At 41.2% G+C, this 18,456-nt stretch overlaps 1 protein-coding gene across 1 annotated transcript; it reads left to right on the top strand.

Moving 5' to 3' along the window:
- Positions 1–232: 232 nt before the first annotated feature.
- Positions 233–16,631, top strand: METTL11B (methyltransferase like 11B). Its single transcript, XM_009892821.1, has 4 exons — positions 233–475; positions 7,892–8,067; positions 13,638–13,887; positions 16,357–16,631. Exons 1-4 carry the CDS (start codon positions 322–324, stop codon positions 16,629–16,631), a joined length of 855 nt encoding a protein of 284 aa, XP_009891123.1. The 5' UTR covers positions 233–321.
- The last annotated feature ends 1,825 nt before the right edge of the window (positions 16,632–18,456 follow it).

The following is an 18,456-nucleotide window of genomic DNA, read 5'->3' as shown; positions in this document are numbered from 1 at the left end:
AAAGCCACTCTTTTTTGGAGTCGATATACTTTTACCCTGGCTAAGCAATTTCCTGGTTGAGTTTTTTATCACTTCCCAGCACCTGCTCATTTCAGAGGATGACACTCCAGAGATTACTCTGAGCCAGTGCCAACAGCCAGCATTTCTCACTCCTCGCTTGCCCGCCTCCACCCCCTGCACTGCTCTAGACACACACCCCAATATAGAATGACAGCACATTGCCACAATTTAAATGACGCTGCCTCTGCCTCTTCGGAAGGACAGATCCTCCGGAGAGCAACAGCCACAGAAACTGTCCACCCTTGCAAGAAACTTTTCATCATGGCATATAAAGCAGCACATTTGGCCTTTAAGTCACGCTGGCACAAAACAGATGAAGAACTCTGTCGGCACAGTATGTCCTTCGACTTGCATAGGGCAATCCGAAATGATTTCTTTCAGAGTTACCTTTATCTGCTGGAAAAGCTTCCCCTGGGTGAGTAACTGGTGGGGAGGAGCGTCTGTGTGTGTGTGTGACCATGCTCTGGAAAGCCGTATCATGTTCAGTGGTAGAGTGCAGACCTATTAATGACAATAAGTAGTAGTTTTGAGAAGTCCAGCTAGAGAAACAACAGTGCTAGCTAAACCATTTGGTACACTCTCTCAGCTCCCTCTATTTCAGTACCCTGTTGTTTTATCTAAATACTCCACAGATTGTTAGAGGGGGGCAAGGGAGAGACCAAAATAGTGAAAGAAAGTTTGGTTTCTGGCAGATGGTACCTTTTTTTTTTTTTGGTCACCATTTAAGTAAAACATGAATTGATCTGTTGGGAACCTGGAAGGACAAATGCAAAACTAGCGGAGCTGACAGACCTTACTTTCAGTTGCCTGATACCTGTTTTGTTGTCATTCACCGTATCCTTAGCCTTGTCATCTGTATTGTTTTGGACAACTGCTTGGAAGGTAATGATTTTAAATTTTTTTTAAAGAGCTTCTGTAATCCAGATCTTTGCAGCAGGCTGTCTGTTTGTTTTCTGGGAGGAAAATGCTTCTAAAATGTTTGTTTATAGCCAAATTTCAGCGAAAGCCTCTGGTACAGGATGCCAAAACTTTTTTTCTTTTTTGATGCAGAAAATGAATGTTCATTTCTTATGAAAATTTGACCCTGAATAAGAACCAAAATTTCCCCAGGACACTATAGCTAAAAAGTAGATTTGACTTGAGTCTGTATTACGTTAGCATGCCAGTTTTTAAGCAGAATTATTCAGCCTCCACTCAGTGTTAGAATTGTAGGAATTTAAGATTGAAAGGATGTGCTCTTCACAGTGAATTCTTGAGGGCTCCTTCCTAATTGAAAGATCCGTTTGGACAAGTAGATTATCTTACCTGATTGTGTGAAACTATACAGACCCCAGTGAGAACTCTACTCAAGATGGTAGAATTCATGAGTCCTGTAAAGAGAAAAAGCGTTTCCATGTTATTGTAGTATTTTGATGTAGCTTTTCACATACAGCAATATCTGCAGCTATTTAAAATGAAACATGGAAGGTAAATACTACTATCCCTAGTGGTAGGTAGCTGTGAACAATGGAAAGGAAGGAAAGATGGAAAGGAAGGAAACTCAATTATGGGTCGCTGTAATCTAAAGTAGTCTATGAAAATGTTATTCTTTCATTTGTTTTGAAAATAAACATAACATATTAGAAACTGAGCAGGATTTCCTACAATGTAACTGTTAGTGTAAGTACTAATAGATCATTTTAAGGCTAGAGGGTACCATTATGAACATCTAGCTTAGAATTTCACATAAAAGTTCCTGCATCATGCTTGTAACATGACTGGGTCACAGTATATATTTATGAAGACAAAAATACCTTGGTTTAAGGGCTGCAAATGACTGAGAATCCATCGGTCCATCATTAAGCTGTTTCCAGGCCTAATTGCTTCACTCTTGTAAAACTATATTTTATTCCTTGTCTGAATTTTATTTGGATTTCCATTCCCAGCCAAGAAACTTCATAAATTGTTCCTATCAGACTAAAGATCCCCTCTGCCAGGTTTTTCATGACCTGAATCATTAAAACTTCACTAAAGAGTTTTCGAGTTTCTTGCCAGCATATCCAAATTAATTTGACTCCATGGAAGCGGTACTGTGAGTACAGCCTTCATGTGAACATGCAGTATGTCTGTTACTCCATGATTATTGTCATGGAGTAAAAGTGTACATAAGGACAGGTACTGCAGGGTAGCTCATGTGCTGTGAATACACATCCAAGAAACTTCACAGCACGGTAGGATGTCACAGTCTGGATGGGTGGACAATCAGATGGGTGAAAAGTGGTTGGGTGATTGAGGTCAGAAAGTCGTGGTCAAATTTCGAGATCAGTGGAGGTACTGCAAGGGTCTGTCCTGGGACCTCTCCTGTTTAACATCTTTATCAATAACCTGGAGGAGGTGAAGGACTGCTTGCTCATCACATTTGCAGATTGCAGCCAACTGGTCAGGACTTGTCCACAAGTTTTAGGTCAGAACTGCCATCCAGAGGCACTTAAAGAGGTTGGAGGAAAGAGACAGTGGGAACCTAGTGAAATTCAAATTCAAAGGCAAATGCCAAGTCCTGCACCTGGAAAGGAAGAACCTTTGGCAACAGCAACACGAGCTGGGTAGTAGCTGGCTGGGGAGCAGCCCTGCTGATAGGGTTTTGGTAGACAGCAACCGAACATGAACGAGCAGTGTGTCCTGGCAGCAAAGGTCAACAATATTCTGAGCTGTATTAACACAAGCATACCTAGTTGATTGAGGGAAGTGATTATCCCCTTTTGTGCAGCAGTCGTTAGACCATATGCATGGAGTCTTGAACTCCCAATACAGGAAAGGACATGGAGTGAGTTGGATGACTTTCAAGGCGGTGAGGGAACTGGAGCATGTACCCTATGGAGAGAGACTATGGGAATGGGGCATGTTCAGCCAGAAGAGAAAGCTTCAGGGAGACCAAGTATCAGGGAGTCCAAGCCTGCCAGTACCTACAAGAAGATCTTGAAGAAGATGGAGCTGAGTACAGTGTTGTGAGGCAGGAAGACAAGACACAGTGGCCATAAATGGAAACAAAAGAAGTTCAGACTGGCTAAAAGGAAAAACTCTTTACCCGTGAGGACAGTCAGGCATTGGAACAGGTTGCCCAGGGAGGTCATACAATTCTCCATCACTGGAGGCTTTCAAAACCCAGTTGAATAAAGTCCTGATCAATCTCATCTGACCTCATGTCTGTCCCTTCTTCGAGCAGAAGTTTGGACTAGAGACCTCCTTAGGTCCCTTCCAACCTGGATTATCCTGTCATCCCATGCTCTCTGTGATGGAGAGGCCAGAATGTGGTGGGTCTGAAGATCTCTGCAGAATGACATTTTCCAGTTCAGAGTGGAACTCAGCAGAAATGTACTGAACTTCTCAAGCTTCAAGACTAGATCCAGGCATCTCTGTGCAAACAGTATTAAACAACTAAAGCAACACTAGGACTGTGACCTTGCAGGGTAGTTAAGTGTATGCTTAACCCTAAATGTGAATAACAACACTGAAATCAAGCCTCACATTGAAACTTGCAGTGCTGCCGAGGGCCAGCAGGGTCAGCAAGGTAGAAAGCTTGCTTCAAGCTATGCTAACTTCATGCTCCCCCGACTCCATTGCTAGTAGGTTCAGTGGTGGAACACTTTTAGGCATGTTTACTTATGAGCTGAGCATATCTGGTATCACAGCCTGTTAAGAGTAACATGTCGCTTTTACAGACCAGGGTAACATTTATAAATAAAAGACATGAGTAACGTTAGGCCCTGATCCAACAATGTACTTAAATGTGTGTGAATGCCCTTAAGCCTAGTGGGCTTTAATGGAGCTAAAATGGATGCTGGAAATCATGCACGTGTTTACATGGGCTGTGGGACTCAGTGCCAGTGGGGTGAGATCTGCAGTGAAAAACTTAGATGATTGGTCCCTAGAGACAGATATTCCCATGTGTGAGGCACGTGTCTGTAAGTAAAATTTGCTTTGGGGGTGGGCTGATGTTCATGTTCTATAAAACAGAATTTAAATGGTTCTCGGACCACAGTAGAGAGGTGAATTCTATCCTGCACCCAGATAACTATTTTTCAACTGATGCACAAAGCAGATGTTGCATTTAAAATGGAATACTCAGCCAAACTGGAATTAGTTCAATATCTTGCAGAAAACAGTTGCAGCCACAAAATAATGTTCACAAATAAAAACTTCAAAAAAATTACTTGCAACATTTACTTCTGCCAGGGAAATTTATCTGAGTAAACCCTGCAACCAAGACCCGTAAGACAGTCTACTGCAGGTTGGGATTGCACCCTGTCTTATGTATTAAGTGGTCCATTTCTTTAGACATTTAGATCAGATGCACTGGGAAAAAAAATAATTAACAGATCCATAAGAAAATATTAAAGATAATGTTTTGAACTTTTCAGGGCAAAAGGGCTTAGGTAGATACTGTTTGTCTAGTCCAGGGTATGGCATTCAGCTGTAGATAGCCAGTCTGCATCCAGACCCTGTTTGCAGCAACTGAAAATTATTAACATCTCATGATTGTACAGTGACCTTTAAGGAGCCAGGTCCTGTTCTCAGCCTGCTTTTGCAGTGGGTTTGTTTTAGCCATCTTCACTTGGGGGACTTGCCAGCAGATTCAGCTGAGAGACCAAGCGTGCCATAAAAAAAAGTTTCTTCTTACTTTACTAGAAACACATTTCTAACCTTAAACCTTACAAGTCACCTGCCTTAACACTGAAAACCTTGTCTGTGAAAGACAGCTGCTCCCTCTTCCCCCAAGCTCCGAGAGACTTGCAGCCTCCATCATCCTATCCTGCCTATGCCCTACTTTACAAAGTTCATTGAAATCAGGCTGCATATCCGTAACAGACCTCACAAGTATTTCATTTCCTGATGCACGAGATAGATAGTCCCACACGGGTCATGGAAAGGGAGATGCCTCTGGCCAGACAAAGCCTGCGATGAGGGGGAGGCACGCTGGAGCAGAGCTGCAATCCTAACTGCCACCAAGGACATGTGTGCCTCCTCGAACTTCTCTTTTGGGGCAGATTCCTGCAAGCTGGCAAACCTCCCTCTCCCTCTGGTCCTGCTGCTAGAGCCTGCATGCCAGGCACAGCTGTGAGGCAGATCAGAGCTGAGGCTGATTGGCTGTGTCAGGAAAATTGGGTGAGTTGGCAGTGTTGCAAATTTATGAGAGGGAGGAGTAACACTGAGGGACCAAGAAGTGGAAGTCATCTGCATAGATTGCACACTGTGCGAGTGAGACTCTGTGCATCCGCAGGAGAAGACTTTGGGTACAGTACCACCCTTTATGTTAGCTGGTGTCATGGCATGCCCTCAGGTGGGGGACTTGCATAAAAAGATCTTTGCAAAGTTTGATGGGTAGAGAAAACCCTATGGATGCTGAGACCAGAGCTGTTTTCAGATGCCAGCACGTAAGGGAGGGCTCTGGGGCCCCAGCTGGCCAGGGAGGAGCCCAGTCAGCTGGTGAATGCATGCAAGTCCTGGCAGGCATTCTGCGAGCCTGACACTGGTTCTGAGTGAGAAATCTGAGAGCACACACTACAGATCCCCGTGCATTGCCTTGCGTCAGGCTCATGTTTTAAGTAGAAGGACTGAATATTTGTTGTTCATGCTGCCAGCTGCCTGCAGCACCCTGTCCTAGTGTGCCTGTAAATACTGTCCTAGTGGCTGGCTAGTGTCCTAGACAGCCTGTAAGTCCCTTTCTCTTCAATCTAGCAGGTTGGGATAAATCACTGTCCCTTGATAGGTCCATTAAACAAGCCCTAAAAATCATCACTAGACTCTTATATGGAAGAGCTTGCAAAGCCAACGCGGGGGATTGGGTTCTGTTCACCAGACAGGCTGGCATCTGAAATGGAGAAAAAAAAGACATAGAGAAAAGAAGATGATGCCACTCCGGGGGGAAGATGGAGATCATTTCCTGGAGGAATCCCAGCCACCGTTGGAGTTCTTTTCCCAGGCTCTGGAAGCCACCCTGGCCAAGTTCTGCTGGGGGTTGGCTGCTGCCCCCTTCATATTAATTTCTTCAGCTTAATGGTTTCTTCTGAGTATGTGAATATAATCAGTGGAGTGTGTAAAACTCCCAGGTTTGACCCTTGCTGGGCTCAGTGCTTCTTGTGGTATAAATTTCTCAGGCATAACATAAATGTGTAATGGATTAAAGCTTTAATAGTATCCGTTCGGCAGTTGACTTAAGCAGGTGATGACAAGAGGGGCTGGTAATGCTGCTTTTGTTGGATGAAGGATATGCCGGGCATGCTGCTTATGTGTAACCCAATAGCACTATTCTGTTCCGAGGGGTCCTTGGTGGTAATTATTCCTCATCCTACTTCCTTTGTCCCCCCCTCATTTGCCTCCAAAATGTCATTCTCCTGCTGAGGATGGGCAGGCACACACTTATCATTCCCTGCTGAGCTTGCTTGCCCTCAATAAATACATTCCAGGCTTATATTCAGGGCCCCTGGCCTAGCTCTCATCCTCTGTGTAGAGGGCATAATTCCTGCTCCCCAGCCGGCGTAAGCAAGGCATGGCCTGTTCAGACCCTTCCCAGAGCAACCGGCAGTGCTTCTGTGGATGTTTAAAGATGCAGCGACAAAGCGCTGCTCCCTGGTCCTTCTGTGTACACAGCCAGCAGGGAGCTCTCCCTTTCCATTGTTATTAACCCAAAAGATGTTTGCTGCCGGCTCGTTTCCAGTTCCTTGAGCACGCTGGGAATCTGCAGCAGAGCTGGTCTCGTGCTGCAAGGTGGTGCTTGCAAAGATTTGTTCCCAGTGTGACTCTATCCCTCCTTATTGCTTAGCTTTCCTAGACAGGCTTGTAGTTGTGTTTTAGTTGGAAGGTCTGTCTGGGAATAGCTGTGTGTCCTCCGTAGAGGAAAATGTCTGGACACCTGTATGTGTGCATGAGATAGTAAGAGGTGCTGGTTTCCAAGCAAACTGTTTATGCCCTGACTCAATCCAAACTTTTGAGCTGCAAAGCATAACTACTTTTGCTATGCCGATGCATGTTGCATATAGAAAAACCCAGGATGCAGAGGATAGACCTCAGTTTTTTAAAGAATAGGGGAAAATAGCCCTTTACCCAGCAAAGCTCACAGGTTTTAATAAAACAGCTTCAGACTTACGATTGTTGTATATTACCAGCAAAATGGCCAAGCAATGAAAAGAAACATCCAAGCCTCTGGCACACAGAAACTTTCCAGTATATCACCCACTGATTATCGCGCTCCTTGATCTGTGACAGATGACAATTTAGGATTGTCTCCCCCCAGTATACTCATTTAGACCTGAGACTACCATCTGCTCTTTGGTTCACCTTACTTGCAGTGCCACAGACTGTACAGTATCACTAAAAATAAACCAGAGCAAGTGCCTCATTCATCCACTCTTGGTGCACTCTTCATGCAGCTGTCAATGGCTAGAAAGCATATATGGAAATCTGCAGAACAGTTAGTTTTGTGATAGTGGAAATGATAGCCATAAATGCCGCCCACTGCTTTTCTGGGAGCAAATCAAACCGCTTGTTCTCTTTGGCATGCATGTTCACTTCAAACTTGAAATGATTTTTCACTGACGTGAAAACATAGTCTGGTGACAAAAACAATGTCTCAGCCTGGGAAGCACCACATTTCCCCAAGGAGGGCTGTGTACCTTCAAGGTCTTGTGGGATTAAATCCAACACCTTTCCTTCCACCTTTGCTTTACAAACAGAGGTTTGATGATTTGAAGGCTCAACTTAAGTGTATAGATCTTGGCCATTGTGCTTCCGCAGCAATAAACTAAACCAGAAATATCTGTCATTAACAATAAAATAGTAATTTATCTACTTGCAGTGAAACTTTACGCTTTGACAAGTCAAGTTATCAATGGGGAGATGCAGTTCTACGCCAGGGCCAAACACTTCTACCGGGAGGTGCCAGCCACAGAAGAGGGCATGATGGGAGACTACATTGAGCTCTCCAATACAGACATTGAATCCTCCAGGGAGTTTCTCAGGAAGTTTGTTGGGGTGAGTCATTTAATCCCATCTTTTGCAAGAAACAGTGGTGATGTGTCATAAATGACATGCACTGTGCCCAGTCATGTGTATTTTAAACGGCACCATATGTCATATTTGGTATGCAGTCACAGGTCATAACTTACTGTCATTGGATGTAGTAATGTATTCTGCTAGGTCATGCACAATCATGAATATACATTTTGCCTGGCCTCATGTCATTATTTACCTGTTTTGCATCCTTTTCTTATGCTCCAAGGCTGCAAAGAGGATTGTGCAAGGAGTTCTTATAACTGTGTTTGGGTGGGAGATTAATTCTCAGTGCAGGTCCGGGACCTTTCATGATAAAATCCTTGCTGGCTTCAGTGGGAGATTTGTCTGCGCAAATTCCTGCAGTCCATTTGGGATAGGAGCTGAGTCTAAATGCCAAGTTTCTGTTTTGCTTATTTATAGATATTTCTGAGAATGCTGCAACAAAACCCAGCCCTCCTTGTCCTCGCCCTGAGCATTAGGAGTGTATAGAATAAGCTACCCATTAGAAAAAATACCTTTTTCTTGAACATTCCAGTGTCACTGGGGACCTTTGCAGGCATATTTCTAAAGGTCTGTAAATGTCTTCAAAGGTCTGCTTTGACCTGAGATGCAAAGAGATGCCAAGTGGGATTTAAAAGCACCTACAATAGCAATATCATTTTGGCACTTAGGTTTCTGAAAGTCCTGTTGATGCCTAAATGTGTCTGCGGGAATCTGCAAATCTTTAAAAGTGTGGCCTGATGGTTTTCTCACCACCCTTCTCTCTTCCCAGGGGAAAAGCCCACTAAATTAGCTCAACAACAGTATTAGATGCTGAAGAACCCACAAAGCTACAAGAAAACAAATTTCTTAAGTTCTCTTGCTCACAAAATGGCTAGTTCTATATAACACTACCATAGATCTTTCATTTTCTGCTCAAATTTGCAAATTTGGAATAGCCAGATAACCTTTTTATAATCGTAATGATCTACTGTGAAAAAAAAAAAAGCCTCAGTAGGTTAATTAGATATTGTGTATAGAAAAAGGGCACAGTTTAAATAGATTGGGGTAGAAAATGAGAGTAGCTTAACAACAGATAGAAATCCTGTATAGCAATGAAGGGCAAATGATGGCAAAGTTTGCTGTAGTTGACAGAGGGAGGCTTTTGGGGCAGTGAGCCAGCAAAACACAAGTGAACAACTACATTTTTTTTATTACCAGTCATTCGTATTAACGCTAATGCAAAGAGGCTTCACGAAATTTCAAAGCCTCGCTGTATCAGGCTTTCTACAAACACAAAATAAGAAAATACAAAGGAAATTCAGCAAGGAAGCTGAACGTGGTGGTAAAATGACATTTTCAGAAAAAATTAAATACAACTTATAAGCCTAGAGCCAGCTCAAGGCATATTCCTTACATTTTACTGAAGTCTTGTTTCAAGGACGTTTGTGGAATTCAGGTGGTGTATAAGCATGTACTCAGGGAAAGATTTCACGCTTCCTAGACATCATATAGATTCAGTTTCCTGAACGGCAGGTTTATATCACACTGTTACACTTTCTCATCTCCAAGACCTGAAAAGGAAAGAAGTACAGTCTGTAGCAGAGTTTCACATGCCAAAGAGAAATCATACCCAATACATCAGGTGTGATGACAGATACAAAATACTCCAGAGCAGTGTTCCCACTCCTATTATTAGCCAGGGATAGAAAGGATACTCTGAATGGCCAAGATCAAACAAGGGAAAAAAAAAAAGGAACGGAAAGAAATCTGCTCATTTTGCTAATTCTGATTTAGTTTTTTAGAGCCTGTCCTCTGTTGAGATACAGTCAATTGGTTGTGTTACTTATGCTTTTTTTTTTCCTTTCTTACTACTGCAATTTGAATCCTGCTCAACTAGATACAGATATTTACTGGCTTTCTGTAGTAGTGAGTTTATTGTAAAGCTAATTTGAGTTATGTCTTCCCAAGTTTATGGAGCTATGAATAATTTTTTTTTTCCAGTAAGGTGATCAAGACAGAAAAAAGCAATTTGGTTCACCCTAATATAAACTACAATTTCTTTTTTGGAGAGAAATTTAACAAAATCAGAAAATAGGAAAATTAGTTTCAGATCAACTGAACATACTTTACTTAACTTTTTTTATTGTTTTACCCTCTGAAAAAAATTTCCCTTTGTTTTCAAGAGTTCAAGTCAGTTCCAAAATGAAAAATGCTGTTTAGAAATGAAAAGTTGACAAGTTTTTTTTTTTTTCCTTGAAAGTCGTGAAAAAGAAGTATCTTGACATTTTCAGCATTCTTTCCCATGTTTTTTGGCTATAACTATTCTCTAGATTTGAAATATCAATTTCACAGAGAGTTTTATTCTTCCAAAACTTTATTTTCTGGCAAAACTAGCGCTCCTTAAAAAACAGTTGCCCAGTTCCACTCAAATTACCCCTCCTCAGTTAGTTTGGCTGGTGTGGAAATGCCACACAGTGACATTTCCCTTACATGACTGATGTTGCATACCTTCATGTATGGCATTTCTTAGCATGATTCTTAGCACCACTGTAAACTGAGCTACAGATTTCTTTACCGTTGGAGAATTTATCTTGCCTGGGCACATGGAAGGAATTATAGAAAGGACTGAGGACTTCACTTGTATTTCAGCCTGTCTCCTTCCCAGGCGAGTCAAACTGAGTTAAAAGTGCCACTGTGCTCAAGTTAAGAGGTTTTATGTGTGTGTGGGCAGAACTCAAACCAAGAGCAACATTACCTGAGCCAACAGTGCTGTACAGACAAGCTATACTCTGTCTTAGGTACAGTCATACTTGAAGGGTTATCAGCAGAGCTATAGCACTGCATATTTATGGCAATGTATTAATGCCAGTTAAAGCCTTGATGTCTGCGTAGACACTGTATTTTCAAGTGCCTAATCCGGAGGTAATGTGTAAAAAAGGAAATAAAGAAAACAAAGAAACCATTAATTCAGGAACAGTTGTGAGCTATAGGTGTGTGAAATAATACAGACAGAGGTTATATTGACTTTATCGCTCCTTTTCTGCCCTAAATTCTTGCTCCCTTTCTTGCCCTCAGTTCACCTGCCTGATTGGTTACTTGCTGAATGAAAAGCTTCTTGAAAGTGATTTTTCTCCTGTTTGATCAGGGGGGTAGAAGAGAAGTTGAAAAACTGATTTTTATTTTTTTGTTTTTAATTTAGAAAGAAAACCACTGTGATTTTTTTCTATATCTTGAACTCTGATCTCTTTTTTATCCTACATATCTACACTGTCTTCCCGCCCTTCCAAGACCTGAAGTAGCATCAGGAACATATTCCACAGATCTTTTATCCCTAAGGAAATTTGTGAGTGCCCTATTTAGCTTTACAGAAGAATTTTTGCATGTGTATGTGTCCTAAATGATAGTGATTCTGAGTAAGGTAATCAGAGGAGCAGTCAATCTTAAATTCTGAAGCCTGTTCTGGCTTAGAATTTTCACTTACACTATTTTTTTAAATAAGGAGTCTGATTTTCAACTCAATTAGGCTTTTGGGAAAATGATTGCTTTCCAAAGAAAATGTTAATACCCTGTCAAAGCTCAGAGCACTTCCAAACTGAAAATATATTAGCTGAACATGGAATTATGTCAACATTTTCATTACAAACGGAGCCGTGGTGCTTCACAGGGCTTCTCAACTGCCTGCCTGATGCTCTTGCTCCCTTTCAGCAAAGTGTGGGATCAAGCTTCGTGTCCCATGATTGTTCCCTTTCCTTCTTCTCAATGGCAAATGGAGATGTGTCATCAGAAGTCCTTGCTGTGACACATCATAGGAGATGAATTCCCTGTTTCAAGTGAGGTACTATGACTATAGGTTTTCTGAAACACAAACGTCAAAGAAGTTATATGGCTTTTTGTTGAATTCTGTTAGTTGTTTTGGTAAATCATCCTGGTTCTCTCACCAGCTTTCTCAAAGATTTTTACTTAATCACATCAGTGTAGGCCTGTATGTATCTGCCAGCAAACAATATGGAAATCCACCTTCCACAGATCCAAAACACAGTTCCTTCTCCTTTCATGAACTCCTTGTTACAGCTTAGTCTGGTCCTCAGTAAAAGTCACACGCTCCTAAGTGCAGCCTGTGAATGAAGAATGTCTCACATTTTCTGGCTAACTACAAACAGGTAGTCTCCAGAGTCCAATAGGGTTGAAGGCCTGTGGACTCTTGAACACATCAGGAGATTAATCTTCCTGGCTATACAAATTGGGGCCATCAGCCCTGGAGACTGGTGAGAGCCTTTGAGGTCCTTTTGCTCTTTCTACAGTTACTCTGTGTAACCAGATGCTCAGCCAGGCTATTCATAGTCATGTCATTGACAGTACTGTCCTTTGACCTTAATAATCTACTGAATTACCCACTGAACCAAGGCCAAAAAAGCAGTGAGTTACGTGATTTATGCTTGGTCATTACAGAGGGGATCTCCCAATAAGCAGGAAGAGCAAGATTCTTCCTGGGCTTATTTCCTTTAAGAGCAGTGAAGTTGCAGCAGGGACTTTGGCCCATAACTTTCACTTCAACACTCAGTTCCAGGGGAAAGGGAAAAGGTGTTTAAATTTGCTTTTAATATGTTTGTTTAACAGATAACTTTGGCCAGGGGAGCTCCAATCCTACAGTCAGTGCATGTACAGACTTAAAATTTCTGTTTTACAGAACAGCAGCAGGCTCTTAAAAGCCTCTTTATAGCTAGAATGGAAGCTTTAGGGGTGAAATACAGCTTTCATTATAAAGCTCCTTTTACAGTGACTCATTATTTTCTCATAGACGTAGCCTTTGTTCCACATTTTTTCATGTCTGATCTCTGTCCAGAGATGATATTTATGAAGAAAAAAAGAACAGTTAAGGAACATCTACTCAATCATCTTTCTTGTCTCTATGCCTAATAAAGAAATTCTGAATATGCTCCAGTCCAAACTCTTTGAGTTGTCATAAGGTACCTACAAATCCAAGATCTTTGTTGAAACAAAGCTTGGTTTGAAAAATACTCTGATCCCAAGGATGCCATGTATCTGCAGAGATGTCCATGAGCACCTTGGGAGTTCTGTGCTGCAGAAGTTGCTTTTTGCGTTCAGTATTTGTTGTATGCTTACTTTTTTGTTAGGCCTTTACAGGGCTCAGAATGAGGCTTATCTAGCCATGTAGTCGGCTGCGAGGTATGAATACTTGACAGATTAAGTTGCAAGGACTTTACAAAGACCAGTGTATCTTCCTGAGAAAGCTAGGAGCTTGTGAAAGATTATGTCTCTTCTTATACCAAGCAAAAACTTACTGTACAGCAATAAATGCAGGGCTGCCATGAGGAAGTCCCATCAAGAGCAACCTGGGAACATAGCAGCCCAGCTCAGCTCACACATAGGTACCCAAAGCTGTATTGATACTGTCCCGGGTTCTTATCAGTCTTGCAACAGCCTTGCACAAATAAAGAGACAAGACACTAGGCTTGATTGACTAAAGGCTATGGCGAGTAACACAGTTGCTATGATCTTTCAGGTGGTATTTTTCAGATTTCAAATTATTTTCTTGTATCCCACAGGGGGTGGGGAAAGCTGGCACCAACCGCGCCCTGGACTGTGGCTCTGGGATAGGTCGCATCAGCAAGCATGTCCTGTTACCAGTTTTCAAGAGCGTGGAACTGGTGGATATGATGGAGAATTTCCTGGCTGAGGTCCCGAACTACCTGAAGGGCAAGGAGGACAGAGTAGAGATGTATTATTGCAAAAGCCTCCAGGAATTCACTCCAGCCCCACAAAGATATGATGTCATCTGGATTCAGTGGGTTTCAGGTTAGTTCAGCATGATTCATCCAGCCCAGCATCTCAGAGAGCTATACAGCCTGTGCTAAAGTTTATGTCAGAAGAATGGTGCAGCTGTAAAAGGAGGTTCTCAAATCTTTGGGAATGCTTCTTAAAATCTCACAAGAGACTTCTGAGAGCTCTCCCCAGCTGCATGCACAGTGGGTACAAATCAAGTTGGTTGTTTTCAGGTCCCCTGCTGGAGGAAGTTACATGTTCTAGCCTGCAGGCTAAGGTGCAGCTGAGGAGTAGGCCTTATATATGGGTTTTCTTGAGCAGGTATCCTCCTTCTTAGTTGCCAGTGCTGCAGACAGACACATAGGGTTGGCCTCACCTGTGAGCAGGGATATGTGAATCTGATGATTATCGACACTTGGTGGTATTGCAGGAAACCATTTGAAAAAAGCCATAGTGAAATCACCAATGCCTGTAAACCAGATCATGTCTTATACATGCACAGGTGCTTATCAAATGTGTTCACTTAGCTATGTCCCACAGTACCCGCTCGTGTAAGAAAACCTGCTGCAGTGCCTAACTCTCCTTCCAGAAACAAGTTTTTCTCCTAATCTGTGAACCTAAGTGTCCATGGTGCAGTTTCAGCTGGCAGAAGTCAGTATTCTAAAGTGCAAGAAGAGGCCTGAACAACTCCTTCTCTCCAAAACCCTGGAGACAGTTTCTTGCTAGACAAAAAGAAAGATAGAGAGATTCACACACGAGATTTTCTTTTATTCAGGAACACTTATTTGTCCCCTACACGTAGTCTTAAAAACTAATGAAACTGAACTGCTTAGAATAGGTCGTTATCGCTGTACAAGTAAATTGCTTCAGAACAGTATCGTTTTCCTTCGTATTTTTGCTTTTCTGGAATAACCAGTCATTGCAGTAAATGTAGCTCCTGCCTCATCTTTTGAGCAAATCTGAGTCAATATGAGACTAAATGAGCTAAGACTTGTCTGAAGCTGTGCTGATCAGCTATGTGGCTGCTAAGGAAGGGAGCATATGCCTTCTGTTTAGCATAGACACAGATCTGAATCTCCTTCCTCTATCAATTTCAATGAAATAGGTAGTGAGCTTAAGTATTAATCAAACTTCTACCCCTATCTTGAATTTGGCTGAAATATGCCAACAAGCTCAATGCTTTTTGGTGGAGCAAGGGCAGGACTGTATGGTAGAGAGCAACACCATGAAGATCTCATTTTCTTAGGAAAGTGGGCTAAAAGCTAAGTTAAGAGAACATTCAGTTCCAGATTAGGTGTTCAAAATCTTCAGTGAATCTTGCCAATGCGTAAGTCTGTGAAGCCAGGCTGTTATTTTATAAAATAATGAAAGTGCAAGTTTACATTTCATATAGAAATTACCATTTTCCTTCAACTTGAATGTTATTCAGCTTTAGGCTTTGGGGCTTTTCTCTTTTTTTGGGGAGTGGTTAAAGAAACCTGACGTACTGTGTCAAAATGTGGGTTTGAAATGACAACTTCCATTTATAAAAGTTTAAATCTTCCATCAAGAAAACTAAATATTTTGACTAGAAAATACAAACGATTATTTTTTTCAAGTTTTTCATTCAGTTTCTGACCACCTGTCCTTGTTAATTCATTTTAGATGTTTCACATGTGAGAGTTCTCATTTTGCTTTTCTCTGAGCCCTGCACTACTGATCTCAACATAACATAAGTGCTGATCTTTGAGAAGGAAGGATAAAAATCACAATCTCAATAACATATTGAAAAAAGTACTATTTTAAAATAGATAGGGTATATGCAGAAATCACAACAGACTTTATTTGGCAGTTTGGAAGGTCTTGCATTCCTCGCTGGATCTTTGATCCAGAACTCCTTTGATGGGTACACAATGTTACACAAAGTTACAGAGATTTGTAGGATTAAAAGACAGAAGGGACTGTTAGATTATCTAGTTTGACCTACTCTATATCACAAGCTGTTATAATAATTCCCTTACCCTTGTACTGAACCAGTAGTTTGTGTTCAATTAAAATGTATCTTGAGAAATTCAACCATGCTTGATTTGAGGACTTCAAGAGGTGGTAAACACCACTTCTGTTGGTAGTTTCCAATGGGTAATTACTTACACTGTTAAACAGTTGTCGTTTATTTCCAATATGAATTTGTTTGGCTCCAGCTTCCTGCCACTGATTCTTATTATGACTTTAACCACCAGATTAAAGAACCCTTCAGCACCCAGTATTTTCTTCACTATTCCCATTGACTTCTGTCCACATCTGTTGCTACTATTAATATGGATCCTAAATATTGATTTGAGTTTGTAACTGTTGATCTGGTTGATTTGCCCAAGATTTCATAATTCAATCTGGCAGGACTAGAACTTATCCTGCAATAAATAGAGTATCAGATCAAGGCACCATTCTGATGTGTACAGGGGGAGTCTCTTTGAATGGTTAATAGCAATCATAGCAATCTATTTTCCATCTTTTCATCTGTAGGCTATCTGACAGATAAAGATCTCCTGGAGTTTCTGATCCGGTGCCAGAATGGCTTGAAGGATAATGGTGTTATCATTCTCAAGGACAATGTAGCCAGGGAGGGCTGTATCCTGGATTGTCTGGATAGTAGTGTGATCCGAGACCTGAACATCCTCCACAGCCTCATTGAAATGAGCGGACTCACCATCCTACAAGAGGAGAGGCAGGAGGGATTCCCTGAGCAGTGTGTCCCTGTCTGGATGTTGGCCATGCAGAAAGGCCCTGGCCATTCCTGATTTATAGTGAGACTGCAGAGACTGGACTATGGATGAACCACAGGACTCAGAAAGAGAAAAGCGTCTACTAGAACCCTCCTAACCGTGCTCTGCTACGACAAGTCTAGGGCAGCAACTCCTAAAGGATGAGGACAGAATTACAACTGAGCCAGCTTCTCCAGGGAATAGTCGTCTGCTAAATCCTGCCTGCTTTATCATTCTCCTCATTTTTAAAAGACTTTCTAACATCTCCTTGTCGGATCTCTCTTTCATTAAGGAGTCAATACTGGACAAAACTAATATAGAAAATAATTAGGTCTGAAGTTTCTGTAGTGGCTAATACATTTTGGAGTGTTCTGTATGAGGTGTTAACAAATAAGCCTGGTTTCTTCTTGGAATTCAAGAAGGATCTGTCAGATCACTGAAGCAGGAAATTCAAATAACTTCTGGAAAACCTAACCCAAATTTTGACTGTCATCACTATCTGTACTTTAAAATATTTAAACCAAAAATGTAAGGAAAGTTTTATCCATCTGTTGGCATCAGCTATGCAGTTTTTGGGGTTTTTTTTTTCATTTCTGTCAGTTAGGAGAACCTGGTTAATTTTCCATTTTTAGGAACTACTTTATCTTCCTGATGTTTCTGTCATAGAACAATAGCAGTGCGTAAGGGTTTTCACACTCCAGGGGAAAACTTAGATGACAAATATATGCATGTTTGCATTGAAATTTTGTGAAAAGATTGCCCCACAAATTACATTCTGGAAAATATTTTTTCAAAATGTTCACAGTGGAAACCACTTGAAAGCTTCTTTTTATTATTCATTCCACTGTAAATTTCTTTCTTTCCCACATTCAGAACAAGTCTGGCACCATATGCAGAGCTAATGGGATTTCATGGGGTGTTAATAGTAAGACTGTAAGAAGAACTAATACAGTATTGTATTAATTAACAACTGTACTAAACTGCAGAGGGTGTTAGTGTAACCCAAAAGCATCTATGATTTATATTCAAACAGCAGCTGTATAAGCCTGGATTTGAAAATACTAACACACATACCATCTCCTTAAGGCTCACAGAAATTACACATTAAGCTTCTTGTCCTCTTCATATAGGCACAGAATGTGCTGTGGGAGGACAGAAGTTCATTGTGCAAAAAAAATCAGAATTTGAAATTCTGCTTCATTCTGAATGAGGACAGGAAGGGAGAATTTTGAAATTCTTTGTGAAGGAAAACCACACAACCACAGAGTTTTCCAAGTTGATTAAAACTTTTCATTCAGACAAAATCAAATATTTCTTTTCAATTGGACTTTTAAAATAATTTGCACTTAAAATATTATTAAATGCAGTAAAAAGAAAATTAAATATGGCTTGTCCAAAATTTTAGAAATTAATAGTAATGTTAGAATGGACTATTCTTACTCTGTCAGTGTTTTTATTGTGTTTTATTCCCCTGAAATGCAATTCTGGCAAAACTTATCAGACCTTTTAAAGAGTTGCATTATGACAAACCTCCATGTTCTGATGGAAAGAGGTTCTATAAAACATCCTCCACATGACTGTAGGCACGATTGTCTGTGTCAAATATTGTCATCTGTGTTAGATTAACTCACATAGAAGCCTGAAGATAACGAGATCAGGGAACCTCTCAGCTGGGTTTTAGTACACTTTGCCATCCTTTGATAACAAATCTCCAGTTTTGGTTTTAATTGCATAACTCATCTTCTCTAGCAATATGGTTGCATATGTTGAGAATTTCCAATTTATGGCAGAGGGCTTCCTGCTGTCAAATCTTATCCAGCAATTGTTCTCTTAATGTGCCATCGCTAATTGTAGCATTAAG

This window comes from Charadrius vociferus, unplaced genomic scaffold (genome assembly GCF_000708025.1).
Source record: "Charadrius vociferus isolate BGI_N301 unplaced genomic scaffold, ASM70802v2 scaffold39, whole genome shotgun sequence".
NCBI lineage: Eukaryota > Metazoa > Chordata > Aves > Charadriiformes > Charadriidae > Charadrius > Charadrius vociferus.
Note: the sequence above shows the minus strand (reverse complement) of the source record. Positions and strands in the feature narration are given on the sequence as shown.